The sequence below is a fragment of the Lissotriton helveticus genome, chromosome 1_1 (assembly GCF_964261635.1).
Source record: "Lissotriton helveticus chromosome 1_1, aLisHel1.1, whole genome shotgun sequence".
Classification (NCBI taxonomy): domain Eukaryota; kingdom Metazoa; phylum Chordata; class Amphibia; order Caudata; family Salamandridae; genus Lissotriton; species Lissotriton helveticus.
The window spans coordinates 1,742,934,142-1,742,955,431 of NC_136057.1; the positions used below are offsets into that span (position 1 = coordinate 1,742,934,142).

Consider the following 21,290-nt stretch of genomic DNA (forward strand, 5'->3'; position numbering starts at 1 on the left):
AGAAGCACCTATCACTTGTGCATATTTTCTTCCTGTGTAATGGAAGAATGTTTGTTAGGAGCTAGTGAGCGTAAACTCAGATGTTGCCCACTGCCATGACCTGAGCCGTTAATATGGTATCCTGATCCAGAATCACTATCAGGGACTTGGCATCCCCTATTGGGTTAGGTGGTGGACCCATGCAACCAGGCCATAGTATGCCATCGTGGTGTGAGGTTTAATTCCCAAGGAGCTAGAGCTCTGTTTTGCTGGTCATGAGTTTTGAAAGGTTGGGGCTTGTTCAGCTTGTGCTTCAGCCTAAATTATGAAGCATGCTGATCCAGCTTAATGATCAGGTGAATCCACAGGATGTTATTGGCTCCACATCCAAAAGATCCTATGAGGTCATGCAGTGGGCGGACACAAATGTTGAATAGAATAGGTGATGGGGACAAGCTCTCTGGCACACCATGTCCCTGCAGTCTTGTCTGATCTAACCATGAGACCCAGAAGAACCCGAAAGTGATCACCCCAAAAAGAGTTAGAACAATTCCAGCCACCTAGGCCAACTTCCCTCCACCTTTGGCGTAGCCTACTAAATGTTGTCATTTAAATGTAGTGTTTGTATATTGTAAAAGTGTTCTGGGATCCTGCACAAAGGCAAGACTGTTCAGGTATTTATGATTTCAATTAAGTTTATTACTATGGGACAGAACTAGAAATGACAGTAGTTTTTCTTTACGTAACTTTTCCTTACTATTAAGTCCATAATATGTTTTTGCTGAATGAGCTTCTATATAAGTCATGTATGACTGTTGAATCACATACAACTATATTTGCCTTTTCAGCCTTTACTATTAGACTATATACTGTAGGACACAAAATTCTGTTCCCATTTGTTTTACCATTTTCTACCTCAGGTATACAGGGAGAAAAGCTGTATTTTGAAACTTACGTTTTTGAATATTTCTATCATGCTAATTTAATATATAATTTTTTATTTGGTCAAAGTGATGTTAAGTATTGTTAATTTCTGTTTTTTTTAACCATAGGCGATCTTTATTTATAATTCAGTTTTTCTACCCCGTACCTTCGAAGTATACACACGTTATAATCTCCCTCAAGACCCTCAGTGGGAAAGTATGTTTTCTTCTGTTATTTCTCCCAGTTTGCCCTCTGTCTCACAGCCACTTGATGTAACTTAGTCAGTAGTGTCTCTCTCAGATCCCTTCTTAAAGCCCATTTGGCAATCAACTTTGCTTTCCTGACTGTTACCTTGTGTTGTTAAATTTCTGTATGTGCTAACAGCTCACTGCTTCCAGCTTTACTAAAACATATTTTCTTCCCTATTTCTCCTTGTGTCCTCCTCTTGCATGATACTTTCTTCCATTTTTTGTCGCTCTTTCTCCCCGCAAACTGTATATCTTTGTTGTGTCTTCCTATCTCTCCCTTTACTCTGTATGTTTGTGTGTGACGGTTCTCCTCTTCCACTTTCTAATACTCCTGTCATGGCCTTTCTTTTTCTTGCACTTTGTCTCATCATGTCTTCTTTTGGTGTTCCCTTCCACTTCATCTTGCCTCTCTCCCTCTTTTCACCTTTTTTCTCTCATCCGCCAATGTGTTTTTACGTTTCTCTCTTACCTTTCTCTCCTCATACATAAATGTCTTTGCTCAAACTTTTTCTGTCTGCATCCACTTTTCCCTCTTTCTTCACTGATCATTTCTGTTTCATGTTATCTTTTTCTGTTGTCTGGCCATTTTTTCTGCTTTTTCCGCCATTTTTCAACTCCCCTTGTCCTGTGACGTCTTTTCCTATACCTGTTTAAAACCTCTCCTACCTATCCCTGTGTGCCTTATTTCGTCTTTTCACCCTCACATCTATGTGTTACTCTTTTCTCTGCCCGCATGGTTCTCTCTTTTCCCCTTTGCAGTGGAGCAACATGGCAGCTCTCCTTTGGCCAGCCCAATGTCCCCGAGATCTCTCTCCTCTAATCCCTCTTCACGGGATTCCTCGCCCAGTCGGGACTACTCCCCTGCGGTCACCAGCCTGCGCTCTCCCATCACCATCCTTCGCTCAGGGAAAAAATACGGCTTCACGCTGAGAGCCATTCGGGTGTACATGGGGGACAGTGATGTCTACAGCGTCCACCACATCGTCTGGGTAAGGAAAACATCACTGTTTGATGCTGGCCAGGAAGACTTGAGCCATTTGTCCCATGGACATGACATGAGCTGCAGGTGCTGTGTGGCGTATAAGGGTGCCCCCCTATTTGATTCCTTGGTGACAAAAAGCAAATCATTTTGTAATATTTTACCAATGCTACCTCGAAACAAAAAATGCATATGTTTAAAAAAAATAGCCAGATGCTCTTTAAGCCTAACTTTAAAGTCTTCATGTGGTGATAGCTCGGGTGAGACATTCAGGGTTTGGTTGGAGTCCTTTTTCTTCCTCTAGTGTCTTATATGCTAGAACCTGGAAAGAAAAACACAAAATGAAGATGGGGTGGGGGCCAGTGAATGTGTCTATCTGTTTTTTAGCAACTTACTTTAGGCCTGCAAGTGAGTGTTGTGCATAAGGAAAGTGAACATAAGAGTAGAATAAGGTAAGAACAAATAAAATGCACTGCCTTAATGCAAAGTGCAAGGAGCCGGTAGGCTTTAGAAAGACTTCAGTGGGAGGGCAAACAGTGTGCCAGAGCACCCCAGGCCAGCCACTTAGTCAAAGCGCCAACTGCCAGCAACACAATGCCGTCACACTCGGCGCACACCCACTACTGATGGTAAGAACAATAGAAGCAAAGAACAGTAATACTCCCTCAACCCCTTCCCCCCCTGAATATGATGCGGATGCATCCTGGCCAAACAAAATAAGGCATGCAGCCTAAAAACTAGGGTCCATCAACAAGGGCCAAATAGGTCCGTATCGGAAAGCTCAGTAGGGGAAAGAGATCAGTCAGCGCAATAATCAAACAGAGTACAAAGCAGTGAAAAGGTCTCACATAGCACAGGTCCCCCGTACTCGCCCAGCTCCTGCCCAGCCAAAAGAAATAAGAACAATGAAACACACGAGGATATAATGCAGCCACCACACCGCAGCACCACAAAAGACACGTTTGCCTCTCCAGTCATAGCTGTCATCCAGACAGGGCTCAGATAATATCTTCTGCAGTGCCTAGGGTGACCCCCCCGGTGGGTCCTCCAGTCATGGCACCTTTGAGCCTGCTGAGCTTGAAGCAGAGCCCCTGCAGGAAAGTGCCTCAGGATGAGGTGAGCTCTGCGCAGATCTTATGGAGGCTGCTGTCTCTACCACCCTTGTCCACTCCTCAGCTGCCTACTGTTTGGTAGGCCGGTTCATTCCTCTTCGGTGAGAGTGCTGATGCCTGTGGCACTGGGCCGGCATGGGCCACATGCTCCAGCCATACCATTCCTTTATCGTAGAGTTCAGGCTAATTCCATGTTGCAGCAGGATCCAGAAAAACAAAACTTGTCCTCTGCCTGTATTCTCAGACGAGCCGGGAAAAGCAAGGAACAAAACAGCCCCAGCTTCCGAAGCCTCTTCTTGACTGCACTGACCGAGGTCCTCTGAGTTTGAACCTGGAGGGTAAAGCCAGGATAAAAACACACCTTAGTATTCTTCAGCACGAAGGGGCAGTTGTCATGGTCCTGCTGAAGAAGGAAATCCCTGTTGCAAAAAAGCAGGAGGCCAGCCACTGCTTGGTGAGGTGGTGCCCCTGGCCTAGGCGGATGGGCAGGAAATCCTATTCGCCCATTTCAGGGCATAAAACTTAGACAGGCCCTCCGAGGCCACAACCTCCTGAAGCCAATCCTCTAGATAACTAAGCCTGGAGATGCCCTCCGCTCTATAGCGGGTCCTCCCTTCCTGATCAGCCTGACAGCTAGTTGCCGAGTGTGTTCCTCCAGTTCCGTAAGGCATTTTCTTAGAGTCCTGTCGAATGAGGCCCAGTTCGACCACAGTAGAGTCAATCTTACCCTCCAGCCATTCTCCGGTGGCCTTAATCATGGCCATTAGCTCATCTAAGTGCCCACAAGACTGTCGATGTCAAAGACTTTAACTCCATCGTCAATGACGAAGATATCGTTGTCGATAACGACCCCATCGACATCGACACCGTTGATGGCAAGCTCAACCACGTCGACCACACCGTCGATGGCGATGACCATGTCATCTACAGCATCAGCGCTGGGAACCAAAAGGCAACAAAAAGCATGGAAGAAAATGTATTTTCATCTTTGAGGGTCACAGATGTGCCTCCAGTGCAATTATTGCAGTCAGACCAGGAGAGACTAGTGATTATACCTCCCCGATTTTGAAGAGGATGCAATGGACAATGAGGAGTCCTACAGTGAATATGTGTGTCAACAGGAGTACAAGTCTGGAAGTACTCGCATGGATTTAAGAGAGAAATCTTCTAGACATTATAGAGAGACAGATGTGGTCCAAAAGTACGAAGCCCTGGATTCAGCTTCAGCTTGCCTTACTGGTCATACTAGACCAAATTCAGTAATTGCTTCAGTGGCTCAAAAAGAACCTTGACCACAATAAAGTTGTCATCTAGTCTGCCAGACAAGGATAGCAAAAGTATTGACAATATTGGCCAGTTAATTTCCTCTATGGCAGCAACATCAATTAAGACAGCCAATGCCCTGGCAATTCTAGGTCGTTATGATCATCAAATGTGGCATGACATAGCTCCGTTACTGGATCTTATTCATGAAGAAAAGAGGGAAATGGCAAGAGCTATCCTAAAGAAAGAAGAAGTAACCTCTGCGTTCATTATTAATGCATCGATGGATGCTTAAAATACAGGCTTTCACCAGTTGGCAGGAGGGACTGTGTTAAGGATCAAGGCAGGTTAAAATTCACAGCCTTCCGTAGGGAGGTCCAATCTAAAATATTAGACATGCCTTTTGATGGGCTAACTGTTTTTTGAAAAAAATATGTTGATGAAGGTTTGCAAGGCCTTAAAATCTGCTCTGATACAGCAAAGGCGTTAGGGATGCTGCAGCATCTCAGAATTGAGACATCTACTTTTTGTGGCTCACAAATATCACAACATTTCATAGCAGAATTCAACCAGTATGGAGGTTAAGGGCTCCCTTAGTATCCTCAAAGACAGTCTGGATATGACCAAGGATACGTCTTTAATCAAAATCAAAGCCATACTTATGGGTGGTCTGCAGGAAGTAAGAGAGGTTCCTCACAAGCACGAACCAATGATAATCAGAAGAAAACCTGACTCCCAGTTTGTTTCAGAGGGGAGAAATTTCCCTTTTTGCTCACGCATGGAAGAAAATAACATCAGACAAGTGGATGTTACAACTTGTCCAGTCAGACCATACGATGGAGTCCATTCAGAGACCCCCAGTTTGCCCACCAAGAAAAAAAGCATCATTGACATTTAAAAGAGCTGCAAATGGCAATTCTAACGTTTTTTTCTAAAGGAGCCATTGAAGTTGTCACCAAATCCCAAAAGGGATCAAGGTTTCTATTCTAGGTTCTTCCTCATAAAAAAGAAGACAGGTCAATGTAGGCCAATATTGGATCTCAGAGTGCTGAACATGTTTCTAAAGAACTAGTCAATTCATACTCTTACTCTGCAAGAAGACCTTCTGATGATGCAGGAAGGGGATCTTCATCAGGAGACCAGTGCAGCTTGCACTACACATTGCCCCTACTATGCTGCCAATGATAGTAACAACACAACTATTAACCATCACAATCCTACATATGTGACAATTTGGACTATATAGGCCCCCAAAGCTCTAAGAATGGCTTGGGCGACATGTAATAGTCATTTTAAATGTATATTGAATTAATAATTAACTGTTGTTGTGGTCATCAATTAAGCGCTAGTGCAGAGCACCGTAAACAACCAGCTCAAATTAAGCACTTCTTCCACATACCCATTCATCGAAAACGCAGGAAGTTTCTTCGATTCTCAGTAGCAGGTCAGCAGTACCAGTTCAAGGTGCTCCCATTTGGGCTCAAATCATCACTGAGAATATTCACCAGATGTCTTGCTTCAGTTCCCGCCTTTCACAGGAGAGAAGGTCATCAGGTGTTCCCATACCTGGAAGACTGGTTAGTCAAAACGCCATCCAGAAAAAAGCAAGAGCTTCCATGAATTCTTGTACCAATCTGTTCCGGAGATTAGGTCTCACTTTAAACAGGGAGAAATCATCGCTGGAATAGCAAACAAAGATCGAATTTCTGGTAGCACTCTATCAGCAGAAAGAGTGAGAAAGTTACACGCCATGTCAGACTGTTGCGGGAAAGCAGTTAATCAAAGTAAGGTAAATCAAGCCTCTAATAGGTATGATGGCATCATGAACAGGTATTTTTCCCCTTTACAGGCTCCGTATGAGACCTGTTCAGCAAAAGCTGAATTTGCAATGGAAAGAGGTGGAAGGTTTATGGGAAGATATGGTCCGTGTCATGAGGTGCTTGAAACAAGTTCTGATGTGATGGAAAATTACAGAAAACCTAAAAGCAGGTCTTTCTTTTCTACCAATAACGGAAAGGTTATTGCTCACCATGTCTGCGTCTATGGATGGATGAGGGTCCTTCCTGCTAGAGATTTCTACCAGAGGCCATTGGTCAGACACAGAGAAAAAGCCCGACATCAATGTGTTGGAACTATGTGCCATAAGACTAGGTATACAAACGTTCCTCCCCAGAATGACAGGTAAGCCGGTCCTAATCACAACACACAACAAACACAAATCCGTATTCCACATAACCAAGCAGGGAGGGGCATGGTCCAAGATAATTTCAGAAGAAGCTCAGCTGCTGTAGAACTGGGCCATTTCTCACAGGATAGACATTGCTGTGTACATCTGCCAGGCTACCAAAACAATCAGGCAGATGCACTCAGCTGGCAAATGACGTATTGTCATGAGAAGAGAATTAGAACGGAAACTGGTGGATTGCATTTTTAATCAGTTGGGGCACACCACAATCAATCTGTTTGCCACTCTGCACCACAAAAAATGCCCATGCTTTGGAAGCAGGTTTTGGCATTAAGGGACGATCATTTGGTCTAAGTTGTTCGCCTATGCCTTTCCTCCTTTTCTCCTGATCCCCAGGGTTTTGAAGAAGATTCAATCAATCAATCACTGCATTTATAAAGCGCGCTACTCACCCGGGAGGGTCGCAAGGTGCTGGGGGAGAGGGGTATGTTACTGCTCGAACAGCCAGGTCTTGAGCTGCTTCCTGAAGGAGAGATGGTCTTGGGTTCGCCGAAGGTGGGTGGGGAGGGAGTTCCAAGTCTTGACTGCCAAGTAGGAGAAGGATCTTCCTCCGGCGGTGGCTCTGCGGATGCGTGGTACGGTGGCGAGGGCGTGGCTGGTCGATCGTAGTTGGCGGGTGGGCGTGTAGAAGGTCATGCGGTCGTTGAGGTACTTGGGGCCCAGGTCGTGGAGAGCCTTGTGTGCGTGGGTGAGGAGTCTGAGCGTGATTCTTTTGCTGACGGGGAGCCAGTGCAGGTCTCTCAGGTGTCCGGTGATGTGGCTGTGTCGGGGGATGTCCAGGATGAGTCGTGCGGAGGCGTTCTGGATGCGTTGGAGTCTTTTTTGAAGTTTGGCTGTGGTTCCAGCGTAGAGGGTGTTCCCGTAGTCCAGTCGGCTGGTGACGAGTGCCTGGGTGACGGTCTTCCTGGTTTCAATGGGGATCCATCTGAAGATTTTGCGGAGCATGCGCAGGGTGTTGAAGCACGAGGATGAGACGGCGTTGACTTGTCTGGTCATTGACAGGGAGGAGTCCAGGATGAAGCCCAGGTTGCGTGCGTGGTCCGTTGGCTTGGGAGCGGTGCCCAGGGCCGGGGGCCACCAGGAGTCGTCCCAGGCGGAGGGTGATGATCCCAGGATGAGGACTTCCGTCTTGCCAGAGTTCAGTTTAAGGCGGCTGTTCCTCATCCAGACTGCGACGTCCTTCATCCCTTTGTGTAGGTTGGCTCTGGCGGTGGTGGGGTCGTTGGTGAGGGAGAGGATCAGCTGGGTGTCATCGGCGTAGGAGATGATGTTGAGGTTGTGTTGTTGTGCGATGGCTGCGAGGGGGCTCATGTAGACGTTGAAGAGGGTTGGACTTAGTAAAGATCCTTGTGGTACTCCGCAGATGACTTCAGTGGCCTCAGATCTGAACGGGGGGAGGCGGACTCTCTGGGTTCTTCCGGCGAGGAACGAGATGATCCACTCCAGTGCTTTCTCTTGGATTCCGACGTTGCTGAGGCGCTTCACTAGGGTGCGGTGGCAGACAGTGTCAAATGCCGCAGAGAGGTCCAGGAGGATGAGGGCCGCTATTTCTCCGTTGTCGATCAGGGTTCTGATGTCGTCGGTGGCTGATATTAGGGCGGTCTTGGTGCTGTGGTTGGCCCGAAACCCGGACTGCGAGGGGTCGAGGGATCCGTTCGTCTCGAGGAAGGCGGCAAGCTGTCTGTTGACGGTCTTCTCGATGACTTTGGCCGGGAAAGGAAGGAGCGAGATGGGACGGTAGTTCTTGAGGTCGGTGGGGTCCGCCGTTGGTTTCTTCAGGAGGGCGGTTAGCTCGGCGTGCTTCCAGCTCTCCGGGAAGGTGGCGGTGTGGAAGGAGGAGTTGATGATGTCCCAGAGATGGGGTGCGATGATGGCGTCGGCTTTGTTGAAGACGTGGTGTGGGCAGGGGTCGGTTGGTGATCCGGAGTGGATGGAGTTCATCGTGCGGGTGGTGTCTTCGGTGCTGATCGGGGTCCAGTTGCAGAGGGTGGTGGTGGCGGGGGTTGGTTCGGTGGTAGGGTGCGTGGTCTGTGCGTCGAAGCTGTTGTGTATGTCGGCGATCTTGCGGTGGAAGAACGAGGCGAGCGAGTTGCAGAGGTCTTGCGAGGGAGTGAAGTCGTTGTTTCCGGAGCTGGGGTTGGAGAACTCTTTGACGATGCTGAAGAGTCCCTTGCTGTCGTGGGCGTTGTTGTCCAGTCGTTGTTTAAGTGCCGACTTCTTGGTGGAGCGGATCAGCTGATGGTGTTTGTGGGTGGCGTGCTTGAGGGCGGTCCTGTTGTCTGTGGTCTGGTCGAGCCGCAAGGCTTTCTCGAGGGTGCGGCAGTTCTTCTTGGAATCCTTGAGTTTGTCGGTGAACCAGGGGGTTTTCTTGCTGCTGGGTCTGCAGGGAGTGTTCTTTAGTGGAGATTAAGGTAGACCATTGCACTCTGATTCTCATTGTTCTGGCGTGGCCTCCCCAGTACTGGTACAGCGAGCTGCTGCAGTAGAGAGCATGTTTAGCCATTACTTTGAAGGTTCATCGAGGATATTGTCCAGACATCAAGGAGAGATTCTTCACCATAATCCCAAGTCACTGAATTTGACAGCATGGTATCTTACCAACTGGAATTTGGCCAGCTGAGTCTCCCACAAGATTGTAAACAGATTCTGGGGCAGGTTTGTTCTCCTGCGACCGACTTAAAAATCTAAGTAAAAGCGTTTCCGTGTCTGTTACAGTAATTATAGTCATCATCTGCTTTAAATAAAGCCTTCGTAGATCTGGCCATATTTATTAAGTTTGGCCAAAAGTGGTCTTAAATATTCTTCAATTAGGCTTCATCTGGCTGCAATCTCCAGATTTAGAAGGACTGACAGTTCGACGTCTACTCTGTTTTTTCAAAGGATCATTAAATAGTTTATGAAAGGTCTCTTCAGAGCTTTTCCACCTCTTCGACATCCTCCAGTTCCATGGGAGCTTAATACAGTCCGCAGACAGTTGATGTTATCTCCTTTTGAGCCGATACATAGAGCAGGCTTAAAATGTGGTTAATGGAAGACAGCACTACTCTTGGCTCTGAGAGAGTGGGAGAGATTCAGGGTATTCACCATCAGAGAATCTTTTCCCTGGTTCACTAAGGACAAAGTGTTACTGAACACCAGCCCTAAATGCATTCCTAAGGTGCCTACTGACTTTCATATGAATTAGCCTGTCGTACTTAGATACTTCTTTACCAATCCATTCTCACCAGCAGAAAGATCATTACATTTTTCAGCCCTGCGTAGATGTCCCAAATTCTATATAGACAAGACAAAGGACATAATTACATCAGACCAGCCATTTTTATAATTTGCTCAACAGGGGATAGCTCAATGGATCTCAGCTTATATTGAATTCTGTAATGCCAAAGCCAAGCGTCCTATCCACGGAAGAGTGAAGGCGCATTCCACCAACTGCAGCACTCTGTGCTGGGTGCCCCTGAAAGATGTTTTCCTTGCGCCACCTAGTGGAGTAGGCATATGTTCATAGAGCACTACTGCCTAGACATGTACACAGAAACTGACGCAGCAGTGGGACAGGAAATCCTGAGAAAACTGTGTCATTGAAGGTGAGCCTGCTTTCTGCTTTATTCTACTCTATAATGCGTACTGCTTGTTATTCTGATTCAAGCAGATGAATATATAAAAGATCCAATGTTGGAGAAGAAATTAGTTACTTTCCTGTAAAACCAGTTCTCCAACGTTGATATCATTTATATATTCATATGCAACCCTCCCTCCTACTCTGTCAGAGGCTCATTATATTATATTCTAACACTTGTGGCTCGAAATCTGAGCTATAGTGGCCTCTAGGAGGAGCATGAGTGCTCACGCTTCGGCCTCATTGGCTGAAGTTTGGGTTCTTTCAAATGAGGTGGATGTGTTACTAAATATACTATGTTGTTTCAGGTCTGTGACCTTTTTACATTATATACTGTATGTTGTAATTTTTTACACTGCATACTGCTATTTAAAATGTACTGGGGATTCCCGGCCTGACGATGGGGAATGATTCAAGCATGTGAATATATAAAAGATACCACTTTTGGAGAATTGGAGTTACTGGTACGTAGTAAATTTCTTTTAAGGTGTTTAGTTTTAAGTGGTTATTTGTAATCAAGGCATCAGTTGCACGCAGGCATTCTTCAGGTCTCAATGTGTAGAGATCTCCTGATTGTCCATTTTCAAGATGATTTTTGTGTTGTCTGCATGATTGTGGCATGTCAGTTTAAAGCATTTAGTCAAATCCAGGAAGGGTTTTAGGTAGATATTGAATAGAAAAGGAGAGGTGATGGGCCCCCATGAAACAAAACAGTGTAGGATGAAAGGTGCTGATGTAAGAGGTGGCAAAAATATTAGGTTTTGTATGTCTTTGTGGTAGGAGACAATTCATTTTAGAGCATTATCGAGAATATGCCAAGATATTGTAGTTTGACTAGTAGTGTGTAGTGGGGAATTATAATGAATGCTACAGATAAGTCCACTGGTAGCTGTGTAGCTACGCTGTCCTTGTCAGCAGTAAGTTTTAGGTTTTCTCAAATGAATGTGAAGGTGCAATCTATGCCTCTGCCTGGTCTCAGTACAGGCAGGTTGAGGAAAATATATGTTTTTTCTTAGTGAAGGTGGAGAGTTAGGTAAAGACCGCTCTTTCAGTTAATTTACCCAGGAATGTATCAGTGGAAATTGGTTCGTAATTTGCTTGGTTGGGTGGGTCAAGATTCTTCTTTTTTTAGAAGTGGGCTGATTTAGGAGGTTTTCAACTCATGTGGAAATAATCCTTGGGGAATATTTTACTTAGCAAGCCATCTAGCTACTTACCGGGCACAGGTTGTGAAAAGAATATCTTAAAAGAATGTTGTGGGTGCAGGGTCCAAAGGCTTTCCTGCTGGCTTGCTTTTGTGCACATTAGGTTAACATCATTGCCCTGAAAAGAAGAGAATGACTAAAGTGACTAAAGGTGTCTTGAAATGCAAGCAGAAATCCTGGACAAGCACTTTGACAATTACTGGATTGGAAAATGTGTGGTTAAGGCCTTACATTCATCAAAACACATAGAATTACTACAATTGCTAAGTTTTGTGCACATTTCAAACCGTAGTGTGCGAACATTTACACGCAGGTTCATGTCAACTGAGGAAAGGTTTTAAGATTTCTATGATAAAGACAAAGGGCCTGATTTAGAGTTTGTCAGAGAAGGTTCTCAGTTGCAACTGCTAAGGAGTATCCTCTCTATCAAACCCTTGATCCGCCTACCTAATTTATGAGTGATCCTACCTTAAGTATGTAATCGACGAAGCTTACTCCAGCTCCGTCGCTAACCTACTTCTCCAACAGCCAGACCGAGTATGGACTGTCGGAGGTTCTCATATAACACCATCTGCTGATTTATAGTGGATGGTGTTAAATATTTTTTTTTTGCTGTTTGTTACCACCAAGTAAAACATGGCGGTAAGGGACAGCACTAATAAAAATGATCCACACACCATAGGAGATAACTGCTATGGTGTTGGGTACATTAGTTTTTACTTCTTTTACATCAAAATCTTGCTTTAGTATTTTGTTTTTAAAAAAGCAAAAACGTAAAGGTTTGACAGACAGGCGTAGTGTTTGATGGTACCAGCTGTCAAACTTTTAACACATTGACAGGAACTGCGTTGCGATGGTTCCTGCGAATATTAAGAGATATTCATAGTGCTGGCAGGCATCGCTAAATGAGGATGGGTTCTCCGTCAGGGCGGAGGAGTATTTTACTCCAACTCATTGGCAGAGTAAGTACCGTACTCCTTACTTTAGACCAGGCCAAAAATTATAAGTTCAAAGCTTTTCTTTCCAGCTTCTGATGAGCACCTTGACAATTCACCAAACAGCACGAGCCAGTGCATTTTGGTACTCACTAGCCATATAGATCGAAGGCTTTTCTGACTGTCAGAGTCAAACTGAGACAAGTTGCGGGATATCGGGCCACAGTTGATGCTTCCATTGTTGTCTGGGAAGCACAGCTAGAGAACATGAGTATACAAAACACCAACTAGATCAAGAGGAAGCTCTACTCTTCAACTTGATAGTGCATAGAGTTAGCTCTGAATTTGCTCCAACTGAAATGCAGAAGAGCATCTAAGGGATGCTTTACTTCTGTAAAGTGAGGCATCTGCAGACACAGATACTTCCATTGGAAGCCCTGAGTTTAGTATAGTGGTCACTGAAACATCAAATAGTATTGACAGTGGACACTAAGCGCCTGATTTAGAGTTTGGCGGATGGGTTACTCCATTACATACGTGACAGATATCCCATCCACTGTATTACAAGTGCCATAGGATACAGTGCGCTTGTAACTCAGTGGAAGGGAGATCCACCATGTCTGTCGAACTATAAATCAGGCCCTAAGCATCGGTCGAGGTGCATTCAAAAAAGTAAGGGAACTGATGCTATACACAATGTGGGTGGGTTCGGGTAAGCGACGGGGCTGGGTCAAAGGCATGGCTAAAAAACAAAATATGGCGTAACTTTTGTCGATCTTTTACCTTCAGGTATGTACATATAAAATAACACACAGCTTAAATGTAAAATAAATGCAAGTTATGTTAATCAATGGGAAATGCTCTGTCATACTTTATGAAACCTTGATTAGTTAATTCACTACAGAGGTCTGTGTCTGTAACCAGACAGCCATGGAACTGAATACTGGTGGAAGCAGTGGAGAATAGTTATGGACTAACACAGTGGCGCTCCTTTAAAAAGCCCACACTTCACCACACAGTCTGGTAACTTCTTTCCAATACTACTCAAAAAGAATACATCTGTGTTATTAGGAAGTGTCCAATGATTATATTATTTAAAGCCAATACCGGCTTCCGAGCTCTCATAACATTTGCAGATTGACCTGTTGTGCACATTTACATTTCTTTCAGGTAAGCAGACAACCTGGCAAGAAGTCTTGTTTAGCTGTCTGCCCCTCCCTTGGACTCACTCCCTCCTTAAACTGCAGCTGAAGCATTTTAGTTCTCTGGAGTCAGAATTAACCGTTTCAGGACGGTTATCTTTTCACAGAAAGTAGGGGAACTGTTCTTCTTGAATTAAAAAAGTATCTGCATGTTGTGTCCCTCCGATCCCTCCCACTTAGACCACTGGCCCTAAGACATACATTTAAATTACAGGTGGAACCTGGGCTCAGAAACAAAAGTGTGCATTATTCAGAAATGCTAGAATTTGGCAATAACAGTCATTTTTAAGATTATGTAAGTCTTTAGAGAGGCAAGCGTGGCTGCAACTAACAAGTGCGCTCATGTACCAAAGGTAAGGCATTTCTATGGTTGTGTTGAGGATAATATGCTTACCACGCCTGCTGCTCCCTTACTTTCTAAGATTGCTCTACAGCATTTCTCTGAAATTCCACTTGGCAGCATTTTCCAAGGAGAAGAAAAAACAAAGGAATTGAAAAAGTGGTTTTACATTTTATTTGTATTTCAAGTCCTATGGAATACCTAATCAAAAATAGGGGAAGATTACATAAACGTTGTAGGGAAAGGAAAATATAAACCCCACATATTCACTTATTTATGAATTTTCCCATCATCAAGTTGGGATCCCAGGGTAGTAATGGGGTATAATAACAGCATGGGACCAATGTAAGATAGTAGCCTTGGAGAATTGTAGTTACAGGCAACCAACTTTTTCTTCGTTCAGTACTGAATTTTTCCAAAGGGTCGCATGCTTGAATTGTTCCATGTTGTTAACATGGGAGCCTAGACTGACAGCAGTGAATATTGGAACCTGTGAATCTATGAAAGATATCAATATTGGAGAAAATGCAATTACAAGTAAGTCAAAGTTTCTTTCATGACTTCCCAAATTATACCATTTACATTCCAATGTTTTCAGGGGTTGAAGCCAGCCGTTCGCATTTTTGTACCTTTGCTTATTTTGCCTGTGCCCCACTTCATTTTCAACCACTGTTAGAAATTAGCTCTCTAGCTAGTCTACTGTGCCACCACTTCATCTTCCCTATGTTACTCCTCCTTTCTCTTCATATTGTTTGGGTCAAGCTTTGGTTCTTGCATCCTTACCAGGATACATTTGTATGTAATGTCTCTCTCCAGAGTCTGGAATAGTTCAAGAAGCTTGGATACCAGCGAAAATTAGATTCTGAGCTGGACCATAATATGCTGCTTATGAATTTCTTGTTCTGTCCTGTCTTTGCAGCACGTGGAAGAGGGCGGCCCTGCTCATGAAGCAGGGCTCTGTGCCGGGGACCTTATCACCCATGTGAATGGGGAGCCAGTTCATGGTCTTGTGCACACTGAAGTGGTAGAGCTCATTCTGAAGGTGAGTTAGTACTGCAAACACCCTTCTACCATGTAAAGCACCAGCAGAGAGAGACAACCAGCATCAATAATCATCAGCACTCCCATTCATCAAGCGGGGCAGAAATGGGACATTTGCCAAATATAGTTGAATCTCCCAAATGCTGCCACCCCAAACCCCCGGTTCTCGCACATCATTTAGAGGGAGGACAGTTGTGTTTTCCCAAAGGCAGGCAGGGCTGGACTATGAACCAATAGTAGTCCTAGCAAACATTTTCAAACTGGTCCCCTCACTTATTCCCCACTCTCTCTCTTCCATATATCCATATTCTGTCTCCCTCCTTCTTTCTCTCTTCCATCCACTTTCTGTCCTTCGTCTATTTCTTTTTGCGTATGCCTCCCACAGGGCAAGCAGCAATAAAATGACCCAGGGCCCATTAGCAGACCTGGGACTACTTAGACAATGGACTCCAACCCACTGGCATACATGCTAACATTTTATATGGGGGAAGTGGGAGTTTAAAAAAAATTGTCACGAGAATGTATTTCCTCTATTGACTTCTATTGTAGGGGAGGCAATTTAAGAAAGGAAGACAGCCAATATAAAGTCATTTTTGGCTTCAAAACCCGGGATCCTCCCGCCCGAATCAGGTCCATTGGCATGTATGCACAGGGGAAATGCCCGACAAGATAAAAGGCCAGTCTGGTCTTGATGGCAGAGCTGTAGCTGGCTCTGCTGTGGGAAAACCTGCAGCAGACACAGCAATGGAATGAATAGTAATGTTGGGACTGCCCTATAAAAGGGTATCCCCTCCGACATCATTCCCAAAGGTGGCACTTCTGACAAGAGCCCTCATTTCAACCATGGTAATCCAGGTCAGAAAATATTAACAAACATCCCACATGTGATGAAAGAGAACTCCAAACTTGTGTGACAGATTAGTAATGTTTTTCCTGAAAGATAGCGTGGGGGTCTTTAGAAAAAAACGTAAGTGCTGGCAGATTCACCATGCTGACAGGAGATGGCAGACCTGCTATCATTGTTGTTTTCCTTGAAGCCATAGAGCAACAAGCATTTGCAATACAATAGATCTCGCGTTTATGAGAGTTTAAGCTATTACCATTTAGAATGGCAATAGCTCAAACGCTTGTAAATGCGAGACTTATTTCACTTCACAGAAATGGCTGCTTGAAAGTGAAAGCGGGCATGACGAGTAAAGCATGTCGTGCCTGCAGTAGGAGAAACCCATGAAAGAAAAGAGAGCTTACAAACTTAATAAGACATGCTGTGTCGCATCCAAAGTAAAGGGGCCAGTCGCCATGGATGTTTACAAAAGCAGACAAGGCAGTACCAAGGAGGGACTAACAACCCTAACAACAACTCGCAAACCAGCTTTTACGAAGGACAATGACACAAGTCAATGAAAATGTGGACGGGGTTTCTCTTACATACTCCACCACAACAAGTCTTGCAGAGCAGCGCATGCGCGCTGACTCAGGCTCGACCTAAAAAGCTGCTTTGGGGAAAAATGTCTTCATAAAATGTGGGCGCTCCTCTGTTCGGGTTGCTGAACAAAAAAGGGCAACATTTCTTCCTCACCACTGGGCAACCACAGCATCAATGATCCTCTAGCTCATAATATTCACCCCTCTCTTATCACATAGTATCATTGTTCCTCTTCATGCCACAGTAATCCATTTTCTCACAATACAGGCCAAATAGGCACACAGCAAAGATGATTCTCCTTGTTTCTGTTGATCCCTGCTTCTTCAATGATGAAGCATTGAGGAGCACAGAGCACTGAGGATCCTCATACTCTCTCAACATTCCCTCATCCCCTATCACATTATACCGCAACACTAAGGAGCACAATGCAACCCTGGTGCGTGTCCTGCTCCATTCACTCAAATTATAAAGCAGTGAGAAATGGGCATCATTGATGGTTGTTGGCCAACTCATATTGGATCCCTTTTTTACACCCCATCCTATTTCTTGGTGCTGAATTTAGTGAGTGTCTGCTTGCTTTGTTCTGTGGCTTGTGCTTTTACTTTTGCTCATTAACCTATATACCTCTTCTCCTGTGCTTGGCATCTCTCCCCAGAGTGGAAACAAAGTCATGGTGACCACCACACCATTCGAAAACACTTCCATCAAAATTGGTCCAGCGCGCAAATCCAGCTACAAGTGCAAAATGGCCCGAAGGAATAAACGAACGATTACAAAGGAGGGTCAGGAGAGGTAAGACTCAGGAGAGAGGGTGAGCCAGGGGTGTAGGTAGAGGTAGGATCTCAGGGTCTTAGAAAAGGACAAGGGTGAGTGTGTGTAGGTAGAGAGCATGGGAACTGTGTGAACTGCGTGAACAGAGTAGGGTATTTACCAGCCCTGCTAAATACCCGAGGATCAGGTATTTACAGAACCGGGTAAATACCTCCTGTTCTGAGTTTCAACTTGAAAATGAGGTATAACATGCAGATTCAGCATTCAACAAGCCACATTTAGATGTTTAGTATTTTCCTGGGCCTTTTTCTCTGATAAATTTCGGAAGGTCAATGTGCCACAAAACTGGTTATTTTGACAAACATGTACAGGGATCGGATTTCAGTCTTGAACTTGCAATCAGGGCATAGAACGGTTGTTTACTGTGGGATAATTAAGCAATAACTTAATTATGGAGAATGCTGTATTACATATGTGATGTTTGTAAACCCTCATACAGATGTTTCAATTTGGAATTGCATTTATATAGCAGTTCTCTAGAACTGCAGAGAGCAGCATCTCTCTCCTGGATCCTACATTCCTCCCTGTCGGCTTCTGCACAGATCCTGCTCTTTCTGCCATCTGGGTTATTGAGACTGGCTTACTGCGAATTTGCTCTTTGTTATAAACATTGACAACACTGTTTTGGCTGTCTGACTTGATCTGTGCTATCTATATAATTCCATAAGGAAAAATCCCAAATATTTGCCACCATTAAATGACAAACAAAAATGGTGCTGCTGTGCCTATTTTTCTACCACCTCTTTTCTGAGCCACAGGTGTTGGGAGTTCAAAACTTGCAACAGAGCTGAGGGATGTTTTGAAGGGTAATGCAAGCTTAAAATTATTTTGACATATTTTTATTTACTGCTCTGAATATGACAAAAAGAACTTTGTGTGTGTGGCAGGGTGTTAATTGCTCTGTTGCAATAAGGTAATGTCCTCAAATGAGCTTTCAGCCCCCCTGAATCAGGTGTTTAAAAGTTACCACGACAGCAAAATTGTTATGCCAGTCTGGGTATAAAGCACAAATGCCGGATGCTCCAGGGACAGTAAAGTGATAATGATTTAGACAAAATGGTAAGAGTTTGCCCCAGATGTGTGAGAGACTGTCACCCCACCAAGCCAACAGGTGAAGAACAAGCTTGCTCCTGTCATTGGTGACCCCATAACTCACACAGCTGTCTATCGGCAGGACCAATGCCCAAGGAGCTCAGACAAAAAGATGTTTCAGTAAATCCAGAAAATCTATTGCGCAGACTAGAGGTAAAAGGTCTCCTTGACCTTACCTGGACATGAGAAAATGATCCATGATATAGTCAAGTGCTCACTTTTTATGCCAAAGAAATCATTTTTGGCCACATTTCTACTGCACTACAGCAGTTCAGCTCACCTTTAGAGCTGAAATAGTGAGTACATATAAAACAAAGCTACAGACGGTTTCTGTGATCCGCATCACGCCAGTAGCACAGGTCTAGAGCTGCTGCCTCTTGCAAGGAGATCGCCTTTATGCCACATTCTCAGAATAACTTCCATTTGTCTAACTGAAAACTTTTTAGGTTTATTGTCTGTATATTTATCTTATGTGTGTACCCTGAAACTCTGGCACCGACACACCGTCCATGCAATATCAAGGCGCTAGAGACATTGCCTCTCGTGATAAGAGGATTATATAAGCTGCAAAGAAGCAGACTATATGGGTCCCTGCCTTCTCTTCCTGTACTCATAAGTGATATTTTCAATAGCAGAACAATCCAGGTATACGGTCTTAGTCCTGTTTTCCAATTTTGTCTGAAGGGTTGGTTTGTGGCCCACATGGGTTGTCTTACGGTAAGAAACAATGTTGAAGCAGGTCAGTGTGTTGTGTCTCTGAGCTCTTTAGAGAATAGTTGCCTCTCTGTTCCTTTCTTTGTTTATTAGTAGGCCAAACCTAGTTTAAGTGGAGCTCAGGAGGGCTGATCTGTCTGCTGTAGGTGCCTTCAAAAGCTTAGACGCTTAATGTATCCATACGCTCTCAGCCCCGTTTATTAGTTGTACAGAGTGGAATTCTCATAAAGGAATCACCTCCACACAATTGTAAGTGGGAAGTTCTTTCTATCCCTGGATTTTCCAGGTGCGGAAACACCACGCCAGGCCCCCCACCAACAAACTCACAGCCTTCCCACACACTGAGCTACTGCTCCACTCCAGATTCCACCCACTTATAGGGTAGGTGGGCTGAGACCTGGTTTGGACTCTGACAGAAAATACACCTGAGCCTATTTTGCTTGCTGAAATTTCAAGCTATGAAATCGCTCTGGGAAAGGGCTGTCCCACCTCTGGTCCACGGCTGCCACTCAACCGTCAATCATGAGACAGGGGAAGCATTCTCTGATTAACGAACCCAAACTCCCTTCTGTAAACCTACAATCTTCCCCTTCCCTCACAGACATTTACCATCTGCTAGTCTGTGATTACCCCATGGAATTGGGTATTCTCTAACAGATCCTACCAAATAAATCTGGGTGTTAACAATAATTCCTTGTTCCCTGGGGTTTTACTGGTAATACAATTTTGTGCAGTCATTCAGGCCCTTAATGGAATTTCCACTGCCTGGTATTTCTGCACATAATTCCTGCTCACTGTTTAATTGCTGTGAGGTGGAATGAGTGACACTGCTTTAACCTGTTGGAGACCAGTGATGGAGCAAAGACTCACCTGACATATATGTAGCCAATGATAGTGAATAAGTGATATTCAACTGTAGTGTCATGCCATTGATGGGAATGAATATAGTGGCACTCAAAGGTATGAGGTCAGTGACAGCGAATGAGTGACATTCCATTGAAGTGTTTAATGTGAGTGATGTGGATAGGGTGAGAGTCCCTTCAAGTGTTGTAGATCAGTGATACCGAAAGAGTCAAAGTTTATAGAAGTTCTCACGCTTGTCACGTAGAAGCGAGTGTGACATGGCTTTTTACCACATTCCTATTCCTTTCACAGCAGCAAAAAGAGGAGCTCCTTATTCCGGAAGATCACCAAGCAGTCTAACCTCCTGCACACGAGTCGGAGCCTCTCCTCCCTGAACCGATCCCTGTCTTCCAGCGACAGCCTGCCAGGCTCCCCGACCCACAACCTCACAGCCCGCTCGCCCACTCAGAGCTACCGCTCCACACCAGACTCCACCTACCTTGGTAAGCTGGGTAGGACCAGGGTGTGACTGGGACAATAAAAAAGCCCGGACACCAAAATATTAGTACCCCCACTAGCAAATTTGGAGAGTAAAAAACTGGCTCACGTTTGTAAACTGAGTAACTGAACTTTTTAATTCATACTGCCTGGGTGGTTTGTGGAGGGTGGAGGACAACACACATTTGTACTTGCTACAGGAAATGTTTGTGGCAATATTTATTATGTTTCTTCCCTATCCAAAAGATAAGAACATTAACATATCCCTGCTCTTCAACTCACAAAGTGCTTTTGCTCTGTCAATCTTATCTTCAATGAGATAATAGCAGCCACATTGCACCTTCCTCATTCTCTCAATTGTGCCCCCCTCCTTTCCCTTCTACTAGCCCTGCTTTCCCAACTTTGCTACTCTTCTGGGACCTTTAAGTGACTGTGCCATCTTACTCTGGTGCCTAAGCTCCGGGCACAACTTGAAGTTGTGTGCTAAGTGTGATCAAATGAACCCGAAGGTGATTTAATGCGGGGAAGTGAAATGTTATGTTTCTAAACACAAAAAGAAGCTGTGGTTTTCATGCACGTCCTGCTACCACTCCAAGTCATGGGCTTGGTCCCAGTCCCAGTCTCAGGCTGTTTCCACAATCACTCCACTTCCTGCTTAAAAGAGAACTCAGGAGGGCATCAAGATTTAAGTCACAGTCCCTCTAGGTCACTGGCCATGGAACCAATTCCTTGGTTGGTCCCAATGCATCTTATGTTTCCTGGATCATTGTCGACCCCACAGCAGATCACAGCCTTCA

The 21,290-nt window shown here is 44.7% G+C and overlaps 1 protein-coding gene across 1 annotated transcript in view; it reads left to right on the forward strand.

Annotated features, from left to right (window-relative positions):
* MAST1 (microtubule associated serine/threonine kinase 1) overlaps nucleotides 1-21,290 on the forward strand; it is a 419,095-nt gene that overhangs the window by 382,814 nt on the left and 14,991 nt on the right. The window contains exons 23-26 of the mRNA XM_078689234.1: nucleotides 1,911-2,140; nucleotides 14,968-15,090; nucleotides 17,171-17,307; nucleotides 20,308-20,498. Of these exons, the coding sequence (XP_078545360.1) occupies nucleotides 1,911-2,140; nucleotides 14,968-15,090; nucleotides 17,171-17,307; nucleotides 20,308-20,498 (681 nt within the window). The remainder of the gene's footprint in view (nucleotides 1-1,910; nucleotides 2,141-14,967; nucleotides 15,091-17,170; nucleotides 17,308-20,307; nucleotides 20,499-21,290) is intronic.